Source organism: Arvicola amphibius, chromosome 5, assembly GCF_903992535.2.
Source record: "Arvicola amphibius chromosome 5, mArvAmp1.2, whole genome shotgun sequence".
NCBI classification, from domain to species: domain Eukaryota; kingdom Metazoa; phylum Chordata; class Mammalia; order Rodentia; family Cricetidae; genus Arvicola; species Arvicola amphibius.
In genome coordinates this window covers 24,108,125-24,130,216 of record NC_052051.1, presented here as the reverse complement: position 1 = coordinate 24,130,216, position 22,092 = coordinate 24,108,125, and the positions used below count along the sequence as shown (strand labels likewise).

At 49.9% G+C, this 22,092-nt stretch overlaps 1 protein-coding gene across 1 annotated transcript; it reads left to right on the top strand.

The window, feature by feature from the left end:
• The first annotated feature begins 764 nt into the window (after positions 1-764).
• On the top strand, positions 765-19,921 carry Bpifb1 (BPI fold containing family B member 1). The gene is made up of 15 exons (XM_038331865.1): positions 765-879; positions 2,659-2,797; positions 3,425-3,532; positions 4,331-4,480; positions 5,164-5,245; positions 8,718-8,781; positions 10,678-10,763; positions 12,168-12,347; positions 12,746-12,799; positions 13,151-13,309; positions 14,383-14,450; positions 15,346-15,391; positions 16,311-16,374; positions 17,865-17,941; positions 19,889-19,921. Exons 1-15 carry the CDS (start codon positions 765-767, stop codon positions 19,919-19,921), a joined length of 1,425 nt encoding a protein of 474 aa, XP_038187793.1.
• Positions 19,922-22,092: the final 2,171 nt, after the last annotated feature.

Sequence of the window (22,092 nt, the reverse complement as noted above, 5' to 3'; positions counted from 1 at the left end):
CTCTAGATACTAACTGTTAACCACAGAGACTATGAAGAGAAGTTTCATCCTGTCCACTTAGCAGAGGAGAACCCTGATGTGGGATTCCCCTCTATATGCTGTGATTACAACTGGTTAATAAAGAAACTGCTTTGGGCCTATAGCAGAGCTATAGGAGAACAGAGCTAGGCAAGGAAAACTAAACAAAATGCTATGAGAAAAGAGGTGGAGTCAGGGAGGCGCCATGGAGCTGCTGGAGTCAGGCATGCGAAATTTTGCTGGTAAGCCACTGCCACGTGGCGATACAGATTAATGAGGATTAAATTAAGAAGCAAAAGTTAGCCAATAAGAAGTTAGAGCTAATGGGTCAAACAGTGACTTAAATAATATAGTTTCTGTATGGTTATTTTAAGGCTGAGCAGCCCAGAATGACCAAGCGGCCTCTCTCCTTACTACAGATTGACGCCCAACAGAAGCTAGAGCTAATGGGCCAAGTGGTGACTTAAATAATATGGTTTCTGTGTGATTATTTTGGGTCTAAGCTAGCCGGGTGGCCAGGAAGAACAAGTGGCCTCCTACTACTACAGAACCCTGAGGCTCAGAGGTAGTTGTGCCTTAATTATTCAAAGAAGCACAACTAAGCCTTGACTCTTAGCCAGCTTCCCTGAATGCTTCTTCTGGACACTGTGCCCCAGGCATGGGCTCCTCTGTCCAGCTAGTAGGACCCTTTGTGCTTACTCTAGGCCCTGCTACCTGCTACCTACTTCTCATCAACACCCAGGAAAATGTCTGGCCCGTGGATTGTTACCCTCCTCTGTGGTTTGCTGGGAGCCACACTGGTCCAAGCTAACCTTGGTCCCCCTGCAGTGCTAAACCTCGGCCCAGAAATCATCGAGAAATGTAAGTCATGACCCTCCTCCCCCAAGCCTCATCACCATAAAGCAAGGGACAGATGGAACAGCCCTCCAAAAAGCAGGGGAGTTTTTGTCAAAGGGGTCTATCAGGCATGGTGGAGCCCAAGACTTGAGTGAGACAGAGTAGTGGCTGAGGTATGAAGGTCTGGAATATTATGATCTCAAGATCACACAATGCCAAGATGTCCTCAAATGATATTATTCCAAAAGCCACTACTCCAGGGGTCTGGGAGCCTTATGAGTAGTATATGGTCTCTGTATGCAGGGATGCACCCCAGTACTGTCCTTGCCTGGACTCCTATCAACAAGTTAACACCCAGCATATTCCTGGTCCCCAAAGCAGAGGCCTGGACAGAGTCTGGTGGCCTCAGTCCCACACACAGGTCCATCACCCTGGACCTAGCCTCACTCTCCGTAAGCACATGAAAAGGTCTTTCTCCCTGTGCCAACCAGAACCTCCAACACCGTAGGAACCAAGCAGGGTCACAGCTTTCATCCCAGATCCTCTCTGGCATGGGGCATAGTCCTGTGTGCTAGGAGACACTTGGAAGCTCCTTCCACCCAGATATGGACACATGTCTTCTATGACAATGTGGCAATTACCTGGTGGACAAGCACTGTGCCAAAGGCTGGGGAAAGCAGATGACCTGAAGCCCAAACTGTGACTCCCAAACATGTGGCATTTGAGCTATAGGAAGCTTGGGGTGAGCAACCATGGTATAAGTGTGCAGCCAAGGAGTTATGACCAGTGCAGTCTGGAAGGAGATTCCTGCAGAACCCCTGCAGGAGAATCAGTGGCCCATCTAAGCAAGTGACCACTGAGGGTCAGAAGTCACTAGGCAACTGCATCCGTTAACTCCATAAGAAGATAAAAGTCACACCATAAACCTTGGGGGGAGTGTTTAATGTAAAAGACTATATTGGGACATCAAAGGAAGGAGGACTTGACTAGGAGGGACAAAGAGAACTAACTCTAAGGGGCACCCAGCAATGAGGTAGCACCCAAGGACAGAACACACTCACACTCAGAGACCCCTCCCAAGGTCTCCTGGGCCTGGGTGTGATGAGGGCCTGTTGGATGGAGGGAAGCTAGCAGTGTTGTTCTAGGCCAGCACTGGCCTGATGCTGGCAGATAGAAGCTGCAGAGCACTTCCCTGCCCTCAGTTGAGGATGTCCTTTGAATGACTTCCCTGGAAAGAGAAGCTGTTATATCTCTCCAGAGAACCAACTCTGTGTGACCCCTGGAAGCTTGCTGGAGGCTCTCAGGACTCCTGAGCACCTATGCTGATAGGATTAAAGACTGACACCAGGCAAAGAAAAATGCTAATGGATCCAGTCCCATTAGCACAGAATAGGCAAATGCTTGGTAGGAATGGCCCGAGGGCCCTGGATCACTGTCTACAGAATGGGCTCTGCCCACTGGTGAAAAGCCAACAGGCACCAGCCCCAAGGCCCTCGCTCCCATTTCTTGCTTGCTCTGCTCAGCACCTAAGGTGCTCTGGACAACGGGACAGTGAGGGAGCCAGAAGTGTGATTTGGCCACAAAATTGTCCCCAATTGACTTCTTAGCTCAAAAAATATTTGGCCTGACTAGGGAGAGGGAGGACACAGGTCCTGCACCCCAGCAGTGACTGGCAACATTCTGAGTGTGAGGGTTCCCACTGGCTCAAGACCACCAGTCTCACCTGATGCCAGGTCCAAGGAGTCCTGAGTGATGGCCATCCTCAGCCTCCTCATGACCTCTAATTCCTGGGTCTATCTGCAGACCTGACCCAGGCACTGAAGAACCATGATGCCACTGCCATCCTCCATGAGTTGCCGCTGCTCAGTGCCATGCAGGAGGGGTCTGGGGGCATCCCCATTCTGGACGGCCTGATGCGCTCTATTCTGAGATACGTCATCTGGTGAGCAGTGCTGGACAGGGTTGGGAGCTGTCTCTTCCCCACACCTCTGCCCGAGTATGCTAATTGCTCAGCTTTCAGTCAACAAACCTGGTGGAGACTGACCAGACTAAGCCCCTCTTTTGAAAAGTCCTAGAATAGCTAATAGTGCCCATAAGGCAGTGTCACTGGTACCTTAAAAGGCAGTCACATAGGAAGGTAGCCCCAAGTGGTACAGTGTCAGGACCAGGCAATGCTTCTCAGTGGAGGTCATGGCTAAGCCAGAGACACCAAGAAACTAGCATTCCAGGCAAAGGGACCAGTAGGGCAAAAGCATGTAGGGGCAAGAATCACTCAGAATGATTGCATTTCAAACCCCCACAGTAAAGAGTGACAGGCCAGTAGGGTAGGGTCATAGAGGGGCTCCCGGCCAGCCCAACAGACTGAGGCTAAAAACCAAAGAATCTGCAAAGAGGTAAGCAAGGGTGTAGGGGAGAGACAGAGGTAGGACCATGATGGAGAAGGTTAGTAGACTGGGCTTGGGGTCTGGTCAGATGCGCGGAAGTCAGGAAAGAAGATGGGAAGAGGTTCAGGTGGGGGACACACTCATCTGAACCTGAACGTGACTCCATCTCCCCCCTCCCTGTCCAGGATGAGGGTCACCTCTGCTAACATCCTCCAGTTGGTCGTGCAGCCTTCCACCTATGACCAGGAACTGGTAGTCAGAATCCCCCTGGACATGGTGGCTGGACTCAACACGTGAGTGTCCCCTGAATCTGATACAGCTAACCTAACAGCTTCATCTTGCTCTCCTCCCTCCTCCCTCCTCCCTCCATGCAGATATCTAGAAATGAACCCAAAAGTAAGAACAAGTGCAAAGGGCCTGAGTGTTACTTGCCTTGCTCAAAAATGGCAGGGGTAGGAGTGGGGTAGAGTTGAGATCAGCAAGCTGTTGGAGCCTGATGATGCAAGCCCAAGACGAGAACTTGGCTTTCATGGAGTATGAGGGTCATGAGCAACAGAAGGTCTGAGCCAAGGAAGAGCTATGGGGGGACAGTGTGGGAAGAGGGGAGGCAGGAATGCACCATAGAAGGTCCTTCAACAACTCTAGAGGAGATAGTGATGGCTGAGGTCAGGTGAACAAAGGAGTGATCAGATTCTAGCTATGTATTGGGAGCAGGCAGAAACAGCAGGGATTCCTGGTGAGTTAAATATGGAGAGAGAGAGAGATCAAGGATTGCTCCAGGATCTGCTCCCAGGTCAATCCGGGAGGAGCGGCCAGCAACCAAGAGGACAAAGTTTGAGAGTGGCTGGCCAGGGGACGATGTGAAATCTACTACTGCCCTGCTATCGTGAGGAACTCAAAGGACATCCAAGTGGGGCGCGGTGTGTGACTTGGAATCCCATGGCATCTGTAATGGGTGAGATCAGGAGAGGACTCCAGATGTTGAAGGGATGAGGGGAACCAGCCAAAACAGACAGTGAGGGACAGACACCCATCTGCGGCTCCCGCGTGGGCTTGAACGGCACTCACTCTCACTGATGTTGTCCGCATAGGCCACTGATCAAGACCCTGGTGCAGTTCCAAATGAACACCGAGATCCAAGCCCTCATCCGGGTGGAGAAAAGCAAGAGCGGCCCTGCCCGCCTGAACCTTAGTGACTGCTCTAGCAGTGAGAACACCCTGCGCCTCAGCCTGCTGAACAAGTGAGTGCCGGGCTCCATCATGCCCGCGGAAGAAGCAAACCGTGGCCTTGCCCATGGACAACACTGAAGGAACGGACACAGGTCCCTCCTGACTCTAGATCTAAGACTCCAGGATGCCAGAGCAGCTCTGGATGGCAAAGATGAAAGCAGCAATGGTGGCATGACACCAGGATGGGAGGGTGGGTGTGGGGTGTGGGTAGCAGGGGGGGTAGGGATGGGGGAGGGGTGTGTGGGGTGGGCATGGGGCAAACACCTGCTGACAGAGCAGAGCCTCCATTTAGGGTTCCCAGATCACCCAGGGAGACCTAGGTGAGCCCAAAGCAAGTTTATCTTCTTCCTTGACTGGGTGATGTTGGGCAAACCACCTTCAGATGGTTACCTTTTCTGGTCTGGAAAATGCTGCTAATGACACTTTCCAGGCAGCAAGAGTGACCTACTCATACAAGTGCATGTCACCTCTCAGGGGACCCGTCAGCTCCCAGCATCCTAATGTCAACCCAGATCTGTAAAGACAATACCCAGGTCGATGTCTGCCCTCAGCTCAGCCTCTTCTTCAGCTTTGGCTAATACCCCGGGTAAACTTGAGCCAGCTCCTTCCTCCTAGGATTCCATATCACTCTATAAAGCAGGGTCAACTCTCTCTCTTATAAAGCTTCCTAATCTCCCACTCTGCTTTGCCAAAGGCTCTCCTTCATGGTCAACTCCTTGGCAAATAATGTCATGAATCTCCTGGTGCCAGCCCTACCTCAGATGGTGAAAAACCACGTGAGTAAATCCAGACTTCTGGCCTATGGAGATGGCATCCTCTGTAGGGCTAAGGTGTGACTGCAGGCTGGTGCCAACTGAGTCTGGTCTCCTTGGGTGGGATGCTTCTGGGACTGAATAATTCCTAAAGCAAAGGAGCAATAAACCGCAGAGTCAATGAACTGAATCACTGAGTCAGTGAGATCATTGAGGTCAATGCAACAGAACAGCCAAAAAGCCAGGAAGCTTTAATCAGTGGCGTGCTGACTAAGCTTTTAACACTTGTCTCTACGAGGGTTAAGGGTGGAAACTACGTGGAGCTTTTGCTGACTTCCTGGCTGTAAATCCTGCCTCCAGGCTGACTTGAGTAAAGGGGTGTCATGGGGCAGAACTGGAAGAAGGCGCACAGTAGTAGCAAGCTTCTGTGAGGGACCACACCAAACAGACAGTAGGCAAGAGCAACCTCAAGAGCAGTAGACAACAGTGGATGCTGAGCAAAACACCCAGGGAGGGGTGGCCTTTCCACTTTATCAAGTTTATTTTAGTGTGTTTTTATGCAAGTCTATATACCTTACCTTTAAAACCTAAGCTGGAAATCCCTGAACATCCAGCATTTTGTGCTGGAATACTGTCATGAGCGAGCTGTGGCATGCCCCTGCTCAGCCGTCCAGACGTGCTTTGTAGGCAGTTCAGCCCACCAGATCAACTGCATCTATTTCATTTGTGCCAGTAAACTCGGGCTCTCTCTCTCTCTCTCTCTCTCTCTCTCTCTCTCTCTCTCTCTCTCTCTCTCTGTGTGTGTGTGTGTGTGTGTGTGTGTGTGGTGCTGGGGATAGAACCCAGGGCTTCATGCCTGCTAGGCAAGTCTTCTACAACAGGAGGTACCTGCAATATGCCACAGGTGAACTAACATGCCGTACGTGGATCCATTCCTAATTACCTGTGATTTCCATTGTAAATTCAAGATGTATTCACTTCAGTAGTTACCCAGAGGGCATAGAGCTCCTTGTCAAAAACAGCTGTCATTTCTTAACCATAAGCCTACAAGATGCCATTTGTCTCGCTGGTACCATGGCAATGTTTAAATGAAAACGATGGCATAATAACTAGCACAAGCTGGGAAGAAAATATTCGTAATGTGTCTAGTCCAATCGAGCAGCTGTTTGACCATTTGTACATCTCCGGCTCTACCCGCAGGCACTCATATTTCTATGTGACTGTACCTGACGTTCCGTGGTCCTCATCTAGCACTTATAATTGTTATAATAGTTGGATCATATTTAACTATGTATCAAAAGATATTTTTAATGAAATGGTTGTATTAAGATTACTTTAAAACAACAGTGATATTTAAAACAACATTTCATATGTATGATGGGGTTTTATTTTAAAACAATAGAGTATCAGTTTCCCTCCAAATTGTTCAAAATTGTATCAAATCCTACCAAGTCATCTTCAAGAAAGAAGTGTGGCATTTGCTTCTGCTAATCACAGTCTATTGTATAATACTGAATTGTGCTTTAATTTTTTTAAATTCATTCTTGGTAAAGCTTCAACCCGTTTCTATGATGGGAAACAGTCTACTGGATCTGTTATTAGTAGACTACATGTCTAAATATTACAGAGAAAAAAGAAAAACAATCAAATTATTAAAAAAAACCCTAAGGGCTAAGAATGTACCTTGGTGATAAAGCACTTGCTTAGCATGCACGAGGCCCAGCACCACAAAAAAAGAAAAGAGAAGAAATCATAAGTGAGATTTTATTTTACTGCAAAGATCCAGTTTATTCTTAATATCACGTGTATAAGTGTGTATGGGAGAAGGAGCATATTCTGCATACATGGGAGCCCACTGAGGCCAGGAGTATCTGATCCCTGAAGCTGGAACTTCAAGCAGGTTTGAATGCCTGGGGTGGGTGCTGTGAGTCAAACTTGGGTCCTCTTAATACACACTCTTAACTGTTGAGCCATCTCTCCAGGCCCCTGGATCCTATATTTTATAGAGTTCGTTGAAAAAGAGTATTAACCAGTCTGGAATAGGCTGGTAACCTCAGCTTCTCAGGAGTCTAGGAAAGGATAGAAGTTCAATGTTTGCCTGTGCTATAGAGAAAGTTCAAGGCCAGTCTGGGCAGCTTGACAAGATCCTTCCTCAAAACTAAAAGTAAGCCAAAAGGCCTGGAGATGTGGCTCAGTGGTAGAGCACTTACTGAGCATGTGTGAGACCTGGGAATGGTCCTCAGAGGGGAAGGAAGGAAAGGAGAAAAGGAAGGAAGGAGGGAGGGAAGAAGGTAGAGGGAGTGGAAGGAGGGAGGGGGAAGGGAAGAAGGGAGGGAGAAGGGATGAAGGAAGGGGGAAGGGAGGGAGGGAGGAAACAATCCTGGTTCTTCTTGGAAGAGGGGAGGTTGGAGAAAGAGAGTTAGGAAATAGGAGACTAAGCAGACATATGTGGTTTCCAGCTCAAGCCAATTGCTCACTAGTATTAGAATTCTAACCCCCGAATCAGATGTCGCTCGGCTTGTCTGTCCTTCCTCCTCCTCTCTGGGCCATGGGTTAGGAAAGCTGATGGAAGCAGGGGACCATCGTTCACAAGTTAGCATTTCTCAAAATAATACACCACACAGGATTACTGAGGGGAGCCAGTGAGATGGCCCTTCCATTAGAGCAGCTAAGTACCAAAATACACTATCACACAGGATTACTGAAGGGGGAGCCAGTGAGATGGTCCTTCCATTAGAGCAGCTAAGTACCAAAAGGTCCGCGGATCCTAAAGATAGCAAGGCAAATGTTCACACACATGCACCCTTCAGCAGAACAACTAAAGCCACACTGCTGACTCTAGGAGCTACCTATACTTTGACACTTTGGGGCTGGGCTGAGAGGGGTATGTAGTAGCATCCTTGACCTGTGTCCACTAGATGTCAGTATGGCTCATCTGACACATTAAAAAATGTTTCCCAGTGTCTTGCCAGAGACCAAAATTATTTCCTGTTGAGAGGTGCTATCCCTCTTAGGCAGAGAATTCCCTGGTGGCACAGCAATGTGTCTGGGGCTGGAAACTCACCAAGGTACAGAAACTGCTTCCATCTGATGGGGCGGCCCAGCTGGCCTCTGCTCTAGAGTCTGAGGTGGGAGGAACTCTGTGAGTTCTTATGGAATGAACAAGTGAATTCTTGGCTTCCTCTAAGGAAGCATGGGCTCCTTTGAGTAGTCATGGGTGTCCTGGAGAGGGGAGCTGGCAGGCCAGGCACAATCTGGACACAAGGCAAAAGGCAAACTATTGCAGAAAGGCCCTGAGTGGCCCTTAGAACAGTCATGGACTCTGAACAGCAATGGGGGACAGAGGTGGGCAAATCTGTGCGTCCTCAACTCCACAGATGAATATTTGACTATCTGGGGCACTGCAGTGAGACCCGGGCTGGGGGAGACCAGGCCCGGGACACTGTGGGCATGGGACCGAGTCTTCACTGATGGCCCTGCATTTGTGCTGTTGCAGCTGTGCCCTGTGATCCAGCAAGCCTTCGATGACATGTACAGTGACTTCCTGAAGCTGGCAACAGGTAAGGGTTCTGCTGTCTTTCCTTTATCTGTGGGCTTGTTCTTCAGGCCCCACCTTTACCCAGGAGAGGCCACCCCCTTGTGTCCGATCAGTGCCTTGGGCCCAGCACCAGTGCACAGCACTTGCTAAGCCTTGTCCAGATGCTGCCGCTTCAACTTCATGGTCATCTTATATGTGCGAGGCTCTATCTAAGACAGTGGTTCTCAACCTTCCTAAGGCTGAAACCCTTTAATGCAGTTTCTCATGCTATGGTGACCCCCCACTATAAAATTATTTCATTGCTACTTCATAACTAATTTTGCTAGTGTTGTGAATTGTAATGCAGATGTCTGATATTCAGGATATCTGATATACAGCCCCCAAAGGCTGAGAACCACTGCTCTATGTGAGCAGATACTCAGGTAGAGCCAAGTTAAAGCCCAGCTCTGATTCTGACTTGTTCCTTGATTTGGGGAAAGTCACTTTACCCTTTTTTTCTCAGTTTCCTAATTTGTAAAATAAGGTTTTCTACCTCCCAACCTCAATGGATTATAGTCACCATTTAAAGATTATAGGAAAGTTCTGAACATATAGAATACACTGCCTAACACAGAGTTGCTTAAAAATCAATGCATGTCAGATGATGGATGGATGGACGATGGATGGATGGATGATGGATGGATGCATGGATGCATGGATGGATGATGGATGGATGGGTGGATGGATGGACGGATGGATGGATGATGGATGATGGGTGGATGATGGATGGATGGATGGATGGATGATGGATGGATGATGGATGGATGGATGGATGATGGATGATGGATGGATGGATGGATGATGGATGGATGGATGGATGATGGATGGATGGATGGATGGATGGATGGATGATGGATGGATGGATGGATGGATGATGGATGGATGGATGATGGATGATGGGTGGATGGATGGATGATGGATGATGGGTGGATGGATGGATGATGAATGACGGATGGATGGATGAGTGGTAGACTGATTACTGTGTGCTACTGAGAGGAAGGAACAGGGACAGAAGTGAGCTATGTACCCAGAACAGATGTGATTTCTCCCTTCCTGAAAGTAGCAAAGAGGAGATGTTATGGGCTTCTACCCTTAACCTTGGAAATTGGTCCTTCTCAATCCCCTCAGGATGGTAATCAACAAGGTGGAAGAAAACCCTATCATGTGCTGATTTAGGATCCAAAGAGGCATGTCACAGGGTAGCCTGAGTGAGACGAAGGGAACAAAGGAAAGGGCCTAATGCATCTGAGGGCTAAATCCAGGGCTGGGCATTTCTGTCTCACTTCCTCGGTGCACTCAATTGCCTGAATGCATGTGTGTGAAAATCTCCTCCGAGCTCACAGAGGAGATTTGTGGTACAGAAGACTGGAGCCTAATTCCCCCTGCTCCAATTAGAGGTGGGTTGTTATGGCCATGGCTTACCTAGTATGTGTGAGACTCGAGGAGAGAGAGATCAGTGACAGGGGCTGGAAGAGGGCAGGAACAGGCCATGCATTGCCATCTCCACCCAACAGCTGAGAAGATGGGATATCTCCATCCCTGTTCACCAAGTGGGGAAAACCAAGGCAAACACAGGTGATGGTTGAACTTGTAGGAGCACATCTGTATTCAGCGCCCAGAGTGGGTTGCAGTGAGGTGAGGGAGGCACAGGTTATAAACAGCCTTTCAGGTTTGGCATAGGACTGGATGGGTTCCAGTTATACACATAAAAGTCTATCTCTGTGCTGGTGTTCTGAATGGTCCCTATAATCATTGCCATAGTTACCACCAACAGCATCCTTTTCCCTGACTCTTAGCAGTTTCTAAGCTGGGGCTGTAGAAAACCACCCCACCCGACCCCACCCTCTATCCTCACAAGCTTTCTTCTTGCCTTGAGAAGCACCCGTTGGCCTCAGCCCTGGAGCCCTGACGTTTGACCTTCTGTCTCCTGCTATCCAGGACAGTAATATCATGCTCAACCTGAAGGTGAGTGTACAGACCTCAGAGCCAAGTGGGGACAATGAGGAACAGCTGCGCCTCTATGACCACCCAGGGCCTAATACCTACACAGCATCAGGGCAGCAGCTGATAAAGTCAGACCCGAAGAACTCTGTGAAAGGTAACAAGTAGAACTTCATGTCCCACCACCCAAAGGTCCTGACCTCAGCCTTTGTCTATGTGTGTATGGTTCCCTGGCTTTCAGGCAAGCTCCTGCCAAACCCCAGACTTCCAACGGCATTGCAGCATGGCCTCAGGACAGAGGCACCCTCGAGGAGCATATAGCCTTACCATTCCTGGATCCATGACTCCCTGGCTGTGTAGCTCTAGGCAGATTTCTTCACCTCTCTGAGCCTCAGTTTCCTTGACTGTAAAATATATCTTTTAATACTAGGAGACAATTAGATGAAACATACTGGCTTCCCAGACAGGAGGCACTCGATAACAGTGGACCTCTGTAAAATACCGCACTGCACACACCCTGTGGGTGGTGTGAGTCCCAGACCTGTTCTCAGGAGTCCCTCGGAAACCACAGCATGGGACAGTTGCTTCTGTTCTGTTGCAGTCTGGATCCTCTCTTCCTCTAGAGGGTTTGAGAGGTTGAAACCCAAGTGAAAAGCAAGCATTTCAGTTACAAGCTAGGCACAGGTAGCATGCATCCACCATCCTAGGCACTCTGAAGAGGGAGCCCACAGAGGATCATTGCAGCTGAGGCATTAAGGGCCAGCCTGGGCAGCATAGGAAGATGCCATCTCTATAAACATGAGGCAGAAGGACAGAGAGAAGGATGGAGAAAGAAACTGAGGGAGGGATGAAGGGAGAGTAGAGGTAAGGGACTCAGGAGTGGAGGCTGCCAGATACCTGACAGGCATTGCTTTCATCAATCTAAGCTTCCCAACACAAGGGCGAAGCTGGGGAGCAGACAGAACGGCATCTGTGTTAGTCTACTTTGTGTTGCCTGGACACAGCACCTGAATGGTTTATAAGAAATAGAAGTTTGCTGGGCTCATGGTCCTGGTAGTTAGGATATCCAAGAGCATGGTGCATCTTCTGGTGAGGGCCTCCATGTTGAATCAGCCCATGGTGGAAGACAGAGAGTGAGGGAGGGTGACTGCAAGGGCAGCCAGGGGTTGAGCTTACCTTCCAGTGGCCCACTCCCACCTGCAGTCACTAGGCCACTCCTGTACCAGCACTGACCAGTGATCAAGGCCCAGTCACCTCTTGAAGGACGTGTGCGTCTCTCAATCCTGCTACACTGGGATAAGGCTTCCATCGTGAGACTTCTGGGAGCCAACTCCCCTCCCCCCAGCACAGTCCTTTCCTTCCAGGTAGTTGTGGGATACAAGGCAGAATCAAAGCCCTCAAACCGCGACCTGTCCTGTGTCTCCTCAGGCCAAGCTGCTGGACTCACAGGCAAGGGTGACCAACTGGTTCAACAGCTCTGTGACTTCCCTGATGGAGACCACCCCAGACGGGGCCCCTTTCAGCCTGCTCCTGAGGCAGGACCTGGTGAATGCCGTTGTGAACGCCCTGGTCCCCAAGGAGGAGCTCGTGATCCTGCTTAGATTTGTGGTAAGCCCCGCTGCGAACAGGAATAACTCACCTCTGCATCATCAGCCCACTGAAAGGAGCCTGAGGTGGAAACTCCCAATAATGATCAACTCTGTCCTCCCTTCAGAGAGACCCTGTTTCTGACATTCGATGCTAGAGCCAAAAGCACCCCTTAACACCCAGCTTGGGCCCTGGTTCTGCCTTACGGGACTGGGTATGCCTATTTCCTCCTCCAGATATCCTCAGGGGGCTCAAGAACATTCAGGATCCTGAGGAACCCAGAATGGTGCCTGCACCCCAGTGGTCACTAACTGATCAAGACCCTCGTTTCTCCTGAGCCTGGGTACCAACACATACTCTGGTCCTCTTACTGCATCATGATTGATGCAACTGACTCACATCTCCTCCCTTTTCTCCAGATTCCTGAGATAGCCCGCCAGCTACAGGAAGACATCAAGGAGATCAATGCAGAGGTGGGTCTGTTTCTCATCTGTAGCTGGCTGGGTGCTTGCTGCCACTGTCCTTGGGTCTCTGCAGTGGAGAAGAGATGTGGGCTGCTCTCTTGTTTTCCACTATGGGGACCAGGCCTCCTGGAAGCCCAGAGACTTCCTTCAATCTAGCAGAGAATCTTAAATCTGATGATTACCTGGATGGACCGGCGCTGGGTGGTGAGAGCAACTCTAAGGCCCTGTTCCAGGCTGAGAAACCAGAGAACACCCACACAGGGCATTGGAGAGGGCAGAGATGGAGCACAGGGAAACACCAGAGGGGGCCATAAGGGCCTGTGCACTGTAGCCAGGCGTGTGGGTCTGATGTCTTTCTAGGCAGCAAACAGGCTGGAGTCCACCCAGATGGTGAAGATTGCCACTTATAGCGGTCCCCAGGTCGTGCTGAGTGAGGACGGTGCCACAGCAGCCCAAAATATCATCCTGGAAGTTTTCCCAACCAATACAGATGTCCGGCCCTTCTTCTCCCTCGGCATTGTGAGTTCAAGTGTCTGTAGCACAGAAAAAAAGCCTGGGGAGGTCTTCCTTTCCATTGAGAACCAAGAGTCAAGAACTTTGGGGGCTCAGCAGCCCCAGGGAGAGGGCTATAACTCCCATTAAGGCAGCTACATTCCAGCTAGGAGCATTTTCCAGAGAACAGGCAACATGCAGCCTCTGAAGGCAGAGCCCCTCCTGGAAGGAAGAGGTGGGTCAGAGTAGGACGGCAACCACATGTACTCCAGAGGGCAGCAAAGACTGGAGAAAGGCAGGCTCATGAGTGCCGCCACCCAGGCTTACCCAGAGGGGACGAGCAGTACCAGTTGTGAGGAGGAGGAGTTGACTCCTCATAGTGGGGGTTCTATATGTTGACTCCTCATAGTGGGGGTTCTCTATGTGCAGTTCTATACCACACAATCAGGGGTGCCTTTTACAGACTATAGGTGTGTTGGTACCTCCCAGAGAGTTCATCTTGACTTCCTGGCCTTGCAGTGAAAGACAGTGTGGTAACCCACTTCTCAGGCCAACCTCACTCCCTGATGACCCCCTCCATGGTCAATGGGAAGCACAGCAGAAAGAATTGGTTACCTGGGCTCCGCTATAACAGAGCCTAGTGATTGGCCCTGGGGATCAAGCCGATGCAAGGCTTGAGCTCCGTGGGTCAAGCCTGACTTAGCCACTGAGCTTTGTGATCATATTAACGGTGCTTAGGGCTTCCCAGAGCCACTGACCCCCTCTGCCCCTTGGTCTCCTCCCAGGGACACTAGAGAACTGACGGGCTCCCTCGAGGGGTGGTGGGCTTATTGAAGAAAGCGTTTGAACTGTCTGACACACAGTGAGCAGCCAGTGCAGATTGACTGTGTTGGAATTGTCATCCTAGGCTTGAAGGGTCACCTGTCAAACAGGGACAAGGGCATGCAAAGTGGGACTCATAGAGGCTAAACTATATCCTAAGGTCACAGAGTCAGTAGCCAAGAGTCAAATCAGATTTCCTTGACCTCCATCTTTCCTGTATAACCCTCCCTCAAGATAAATTCTCTTCAAAAACTGAGGGATGGGTTCTCTTGTTGCAGGAGACCAATTATGAAGCTCAGTTTTACATGGAAGGTGACCGGTTTATGCTCAACTTCAATAACGTCAGGTAAATGTGTGAATCTGTGTGAGGTGCTGCTGAGTGCTGGACCAGAGCAGTGGGTTTCTCTAAACCGCCAGTAGGGGGCACCAGAGATGGCTGATGCCAGAAGGCTGCCTTGCCAGGCCTGATCTGCCTTAAGAGCTAATTCCAAATAGAAAATGAAGGGGCTTCACAGGAGCCACAGAGTAAGCCAGCCCCACCACAGGGCTGGCCTGCCATGCCCCACCCAGGCTTAAAACGGCCCATTCTGAAACTTTTCAAGACAGAAACAGTAACAGCCCCAGATACTAAACTTGGGGCCCAGCACAGAAGGACATCTGTGCCCCTGCCAGCCCTGAAAGGTCTACCACCTTCTGTCCCAAACTAAATTCAGGTACTCCAACTGGAGGCTCCAGTGATAAATTTAGGCTCAGAAGAGCACTTTATTTAGTCCATACAGAGTAAGATGATAGCTAGGTAGAAAATGGCAGATGACAGACAGACAGACAGATAGATAGAAGGTAGATAAATAGGTGACAGATGATAGATAGAAAGATAGATAGATAGATAGATAGATAGATAGATAGATAGATAGATAGATAGATAGATAGATAGATATCAAACTACTCCATCACCCAAACTGGAATTATTTCTACATGAGTAGTTGAATGGGAATTAGCGGCCCCTCTAGAAAAGACTTGAACTAATTAGTTCACCAATCCTCCTTCATTCCCGGGTGATTTCCTGTCTTTTGGGCCATTTCCCACCCTGTTTAGACTGTGGCACCGTGAAGCAAGTACCTTTCCTGATTAACCATTGTCCTATGAGAGCCTGCCTGTGCCTGGCACACAACAGGTCCTCAGTAAACAAAGTTATTAACTAAGACACCAAGAGACCACTCTCACAAGTATCTCTGTTACAGTATTGATCGCATCAAACTGATGATCTCAGATATTAAACTGTTCAATGTAAGTATTAACAGATTATCTCTAAGGGCACGGGGCCAGAATGGACCATTCTAAAATGAGACAATCCACCCAGGATTTGCTTTAAGAAGATATCACAGGGACCCCAGGATGGGCTGGGGGTTTCCTTACTTCCCTCGCAAGTTTGGTCTGTAGGCTCCCCGTTTTACTGAGCACTGTCTACAGACATAACTGAGAACACCGATCACGTACAGATCTAAGCCTGCTCTCTGTTATAAATAATGTCCTTTTACTGACCCTGGGCTGCCCCTTCCCTCTGGTCCTCAGCTTCTCAGGTCCCTAGCCTGAAGAGAGCTCATTTGGGCTGAGTCTTATCTTCATCTTTGGGGTTTGTTTTGTTTTGCATTATTTTGAGTTTGGTTGTTGTTATAGGTGGTGCTTTTGCTGTTTGGTTTCAATTTTCATTTGCTTTATTTTGTTAGTTGTGGGTTTTGGGTTTTTGTTTTGTTTGTTTTGTTGAGACCAGTCTCACCATGTAGCTCTGGAGCCAGTCTTGAAACTCATGACAATCCTCCTGCCTCTAACTTCTGATTGCTGGAACTGTAGGTATCCATTACCACATCTGACATTTCGTTGGTTTCTATGATATATTTGTCTTAAAAACAATATTTTAATGTAAGGTTTGTGAAAATCTGGACATCTGGCTTTTCTTCAAAAGCAGCATTCCCTCGGGGTGTTGCCGGCTGGAAAAAAGTCCCTGAATGTCAATGAGCCACAGCCAGAGCAGGGAGGGCCTCTCCACAGTCTATCTGGCCCACCACGGCCGCTCTAGCCTACAGGAGACCTGGTACTCCGACACACGCCTACTGGCTGTCCTTGTCATGGGGGACAAGTAAGGAACCCTGTAATGGCCCAGAGGACCTGACAAGCAGCCTGGTAATGGCTTTTCTCTTTCTCGCAGCCGGAAATCATGAGGAGCACCCTGACCAAGATCCTTAACTACACATTGCTGCCCAATGAGAACGGTGAGTCCCCCAGCCTTCAATGCCCTTTCCTACGCTGCTGAACCTCCTGCCTTCACCTGGGGACCCTTTTATTCATGGCCCACTGTCTTAGGGTTTCTGTTGCTATGAAGAGACGTTTTCTTTCAAACTACCAGACCCACCTATCTTCTAAGCGTAGTTCAAATTCTCCCTGCTCCAGGGAGCCTTCGTAGTCACTGACTGGAAAAGACTCTCCTGTGTCCCCGTCCTACCTCCTCCTCCTACCCCTCCTTCCCACATCCCCCTCCTCCCTCCTCCTCTGCCTCACCCTCCTGCCTCATCTTCCTCCCTCCCCTCCTGCATCCCTCCTCCCAGCCTGGCCCTTTACTAATGACAGATCTAAGGCAGGCAGGGAGGAGCTGGCAGATTCATAGTACCAGCTAGAACCACGTGCAAACAGACAGTTAGAGCTCACTCAAGGGGCCACGGGCAGACTGAGCTCAAGTGCCCAACTACTCTTGCTGGCTGGCTGGCCTTCAACAAGCTGCCTGGTCCTCCTGGGCCTCGGGTTCTCCAGCTGTGAAAGGGAAAAGTAAGAGTACTTTCCTCAGAGATAAGAATGAGAGGAAGCAGTGAGAGGTGGGGAGACTGGTGCCTGTGACATCATCACCATGTGTGAGGGGTGGAGATCGCTGGTACCTGTGACATCATCACCATGTGTGAGGGGTGGAGATCGCTGGTACCTGTGACATCATCACCATGTGTGAGGGGTGGGGAGACTGGTACCTGTGACATCACCATGTGTGAGGGGTGGGGAGATCTGGTCCCTGTAAAATCATCACCATGCATGAAGAGTGGAGATCACTGGTACCTGTGACATCATCACCATGTGTGAGGGGTGGAGATCGCTGGTACCTGTGACATCATCACCATGTGTGAGGGGTGGGGAGACTGGTACCTGTGACATCACCATTTGTGAGGGGTGGAGATCGCTGGTACCTGTGACATCACCATGTGTGAGGGGTGGGGAGATCTGGTCCCTGTAAAATCATCACCATGCATGAAGAGTGGAGATCACTGGTCCTGTGACATCATCACCATGTGTGAGAGGTGGGGAGACTGGTGCCTGTAACAGCATCACCATGCATGAGGGGTGATCGCTGGTACCTGTGACATCATAACCTGCATGAGGGGTGATCGCTGGTACCAGTGACATCATTGCCTTTTTAATTTTGCTCTATGCGTGGGAAATCTCAGGGAGAGAAACTTCTGCAGCAGGTGTTGGGAGCCATGGCTCTTCTTAGGCAAGAGTGTTAGATGATGTGAGGTGCATTGTGGGACAACCACAAGCTGGTGCCAGAGGTCCAGATAGGGTTAGGCAAATGCCAGAGTAGAGGACACACATGCAGAAGGAGGGAAATAGCAGGTCCTACATGCCAGATCCCAGGCTTGCCTCCAGGAACTGCAGGCATGCCCACTGCTACCTAGGCCCAAACTGACCCACCACTCTCTGCCTGCATTTGTTATTTCAGGCAAAGTGAGAACTGGAGTCCCCCTGTCGTTGGTGAGAGCCTTGGGATATGAGAAATCCATGTTGTCTGTGAACAAGGTGAGAGGCGTGTGGAAATAACCAGTCTGGGCGGGGGGTGGCCTACATGCCACCACTCCTGGCTCTGTCAGGCTGTGGGCACCTGTAAGTGAGAAGCCAGTGCTCCTCCCCACCTGCTTGTTGTCCTTTATTTCCTCACTGACTTATTCAGGAATCTTTCTTGACGGTGTAATATGTGCTAGGCATGGCTCCTAGTGCTTCAGGCTATAGAAACAGCAAACACTGTCCACCTGAGATAGCCTACATTCTAGCAAGAGAGACACCTATATAAACTAATATATAGAATCAAGCAAATAAAGGCTGGGAAGGAAAAGAAGGCAGGCTCAGAGGAGAAAGTGGGATGCTGGTATTGATGGGGTGGGCAGGAAAGGCCTCCCTGAAAAGGTGATGTTTCCTGGTACCTGGAAGGCAAGATGGTGAGCCCTGTGGATGGTGGGGAAAGTGTCCTACCAAAAGGACCAGCAAGTTCAAAGGCCCTGAGGCTGAGATGTTTACTGTTCCAGGAAAGATGAGGAACAGGTCTGGGGTATGAGGTAGCACCCAATGCTCTAGATTTCAGATTACACACACACCTGTGTGGTTAAGAGACCTCAGCTTGAGGAGACCAGAGTGATTGCTGGGTTGTCCGTGCAGCTGCCCCCAGGAGTATGGTCAGCAAGGCCTGACACACCCTAGGTGTTTGATAAATGGCTGGTAAGCACGTTATATTCCTGGCTGCAGCTCGGAAAGGGGCTGAACAGAGTCAGGCACCTCACTCCCGCGTCAGCCTTAACAACAATGTCAGCACCAACTGTGCTGTCATCTTCACACTGAGCTCATGCGGTGAATCTTTGATCTCCTTTTTCAGATGGGGAAACTGAGACTCAGTGACAGCAAGATCCTTTCCAAAGCCACACAGCCTACTGGTGGCAGAGTCAGGATTTGCGATTGAAACCTGCCCCATAACCCCTTGCTTTCGCCCCAACTTCTTCATGAGCCAGTCAATGAAGTGCCCATCTTGGTCAGCAGGCCAGTGGGCAATTATTAAGCACCTACTATGTGCAAACACTGGTCACAACAATGAACAAAAGAGAAGGAAACTCTGGCTCCTTAAAGAGAAAGAGACGCTAATGATGAGAAAGCCCACAGATGACTTGCTGACCGCCCTGATGTGGCAAGGTGTTCAGCCTCACCCTGCAGAGGCACTCTGGGCCAAACCTGTGACTCTTACAAGTCCCAATTTTCCTCCAAGCTTCCAATTAGGACCACGGAGCTCCTGAGCCATTTAGTTATGGGGAAATCCCCAAATCTAAATCCATATTCCCCCTATTTCCAAATGTCCCGTTTGGCTCTGTTGGTTCCTCTGTAGCCAGCAATTCACTGGTTGTGCTCTATAGCTGGTGGCACCATACATTTGAACTAGTGTGAGGAGGGTGAAAACAGAGTGAGGTAAAGCCAGCGCGTGAGAGGAGACGGGGGAACACAGGCGACAAGGTTACGTGCCCGTCGCACGCTTCTACTCTGCTTGGCGCTGTAATGAGATCAGAATACGGTCTTGAGGACTAGACCAGAGCAAGTTTTATCATTACGCTTAGTTTTGTTTCCATTTGTTTTTAAATAGACAATTGTTTAAAACTCAGGTGTCCTCTAGAGGCAGCCAGGAGTCTGCATTTATAAAATGTCTTAGTGTCCCCCGTGGGCTTGAGGACAACTGCCATACACAACGCAGCCACTGCGCACAAACCCTTCCACTGGGCCAAGAGCGCTAGAGGAAATTACTGTTCGAACCCAAACCCTTGGCTTACAACTGTGTTACAGGCTCTGCACATGCATGTTCAGGGTTATGACTGGTCCCCAACACCAGGGCTTCCTTCATGGAGAACAAAGATAGGGCAACCCCCCAAAAGCAGGAAGTAAAAACCAAACCAAAGCAACAAACTAACCAGATCGACTTTTCTTCGATTCTAGGGTGCCCTCAAGCTCACCCCAGTCTCCTCCTAGAACCCTGGCTCTTTTCCCTTCTGGTGAAGACCTGCACCGGAGCTGCCTAACACAGGCCAGGTCTCAGCTGGGAGTGTGGGAGCCATCCATGTAGACTACCCTTTGCAATCAATAAACACTTGCCCATGGCTGCTCTTGTCAGGGTGGTTTTGTCCAGCATGCAAGTCATCTGTCTCTGGAAGGCCTAGGATAGAGACCTATGGGAGGGGTTCAGACACCTCTGAGCCAACCTGGCCAAGTCTTTGTCATATGGAAACTCCATGACCATAGAAGGCTAGTAGGGTTGGGATCACCTCCCTTTTGGATGGCTTTTGAGCACCCACTTTGTTGATCTTGTAGGCATGGTAGGTCATGTGCTCTCTGAGCCCTGTGGTTCTGGAGACAGGCAAACAGGATGCGGCTTCCCCTGGGTGGGCCTCTTTGCCCTTCAAATGGGGAGAATCACGGTTCTCACCTTGCAGAGCTGAGGTGAAGATTAAATGAAGTGCCTCCTGGCACTCAGCCAGTAGCACCTTGGCCTCACAAGCACTCGCCACCTGACCTCAGGGAGCACAGGCTGAGAGTCATTGTCTCCTTCCTTCCCTGAAGGCCCAGGGTTCTGAGACAAGACAATAGGCCTCTGTTTTTAGGCCTGGGTTGTGCCCACACCCAGACACAGCCTTCAGTCACACAAGAGCCTTTACAGGAAGACAGGAGCAGTGTCTGGGAAGGGGCAGTACTGGCTGTCAGAGCACAGTCTCCAGGTGAGAGCTGGAGCTCAGGGAGGAAAGTGTGGGGCAGGACGGGAGAAGTGTTGTAATGATATTATTATCTCAAAGAACTAAGTTTAAAACAAAAAGGAAATAAAAATGGAGCTAACACCTGTCCTGCTTGTGCCCTGAGTTGTGTAGGAGAAAACCCCAAGCCAACTGGAGATGGTCCTGTCTGCCATGGGGTGGCCACACCACCCAATAATGAAGGAGCTGCGCTCACCCAACTCGATGCATGCAGAAGCAAGGGGGTTGGATCCCCACAAGGCAGGGCCTCTGCACAGCTAGGTGGTAGAGAGCTCAGGCTTGAAACTGCTGTGATAGAGCCACCAAATCTCGGTGCCCTTTCTGGACCCTGACATCAAATCCCAGCTTTCCTTGGGCATGCTACCTGACCTTGATGGGGGCACTTGCCCCTCAACAGCTCAGCTCCCTCGTGGGTAGAATGTAAATAGTCGTAACAGCTGGTTAGCCCCTCCTGTGCACCAGGCCCGTGCTCACATCTGTATGACGTGCTCACATCTGTATGAGTGGCCACAGTGACCTTCACCATCCCCCCAATGCCATAGGTATGTTTATCATATTCTGAATGAGGCTTAGAAGAAAGTGAACAAGGCTTGTTCTTAATTCTTAGCTCTTGTATAGTGAAAGCAACCATTCCAAGGCCTGTCTGCAATTTTAGTGACCACACCTGGGCAGAAATGAGATGAGAGCCCAGGTAACATACATAAAAAAGACGGGAATAGCAGTGGCAAGGTGGCCATAGACACTGTCAGCCTCATATTTGCCCCTCAGCTGCTACACACCCCCTCCCCCCACACACACACGTGCATACACATATCCTCACTCCTCGGGCTCCATGCCAGTCACATCTTGCATTAGTAGCCTCTGCACCCCTCACAAGAGCTGAAGATGTGCCAACAGGAGGGTCCAGGCCTGGCCCACTTCCTCCTTGGGGTCTGCCACGTTCTAAGCTTACCTCTCCTGTCCTCTAATCCCCACCTCAGTAACAGGTTTTATCAATTTTGGCCAAAAGCCCCTGGCTACACAGAGCCAAGAGGAGTGATTCTTCCCCTGAAGAACTCCTGAGTGTGCCAAGCCCTGGCCAGGGGCCTTGACTTCCCATCATGTGCCCACCCCTTGCTCCAGAGATTGGCTATAAGAGCAATCCTTCAAGAAAGCTGGTGACACCAGACTGAGAGATTCTAGAAGGTTCCATTCTGGGAGTGGTAAGGACAAAAAAGACAGCACCCGCATACTCAGACTGCACCCCATTATCACATGATGAAATAAAGCAGAGGTTCTCAGCATCCAGTCACGCTGGGTTCAGATCCAAGTGCTCTGCCACTTGCTCTGTCACCATGGGCGAATCTGGCCCAGAGCAGGACATAAAAGGATAGATGTGGGGGTAGAGAGTGGGGG

What these genes read in the sequence shown, in the direction of transcription:
- Bpifb1 (XM_038331865.1), top strand. Translation starts at nt 765, where the DNA reads ATGTCTGGCCCGTGGATTGTTACCCTCCTCTGTGGTTTGCTGGGAGCC. An exon ending in ATTCTGAGATACGTCATCTG is followed by an intron (nt 2,798 to 3,424) that starts GTGAGCAGTGCT and finishes CTCCCTGTCCAG; the next exon opens with GATGAGGGTCACCTCTGCTA. An exon ending in CCATGTTGTCTGTGAACAAG is followed by an intron (nt 17,942 to 19,888) that starts GTGAGAGGCGTG and finishes CTTCGATTCTAG; the next exon opens with GGTGCCCTCAAGCTCACCCC.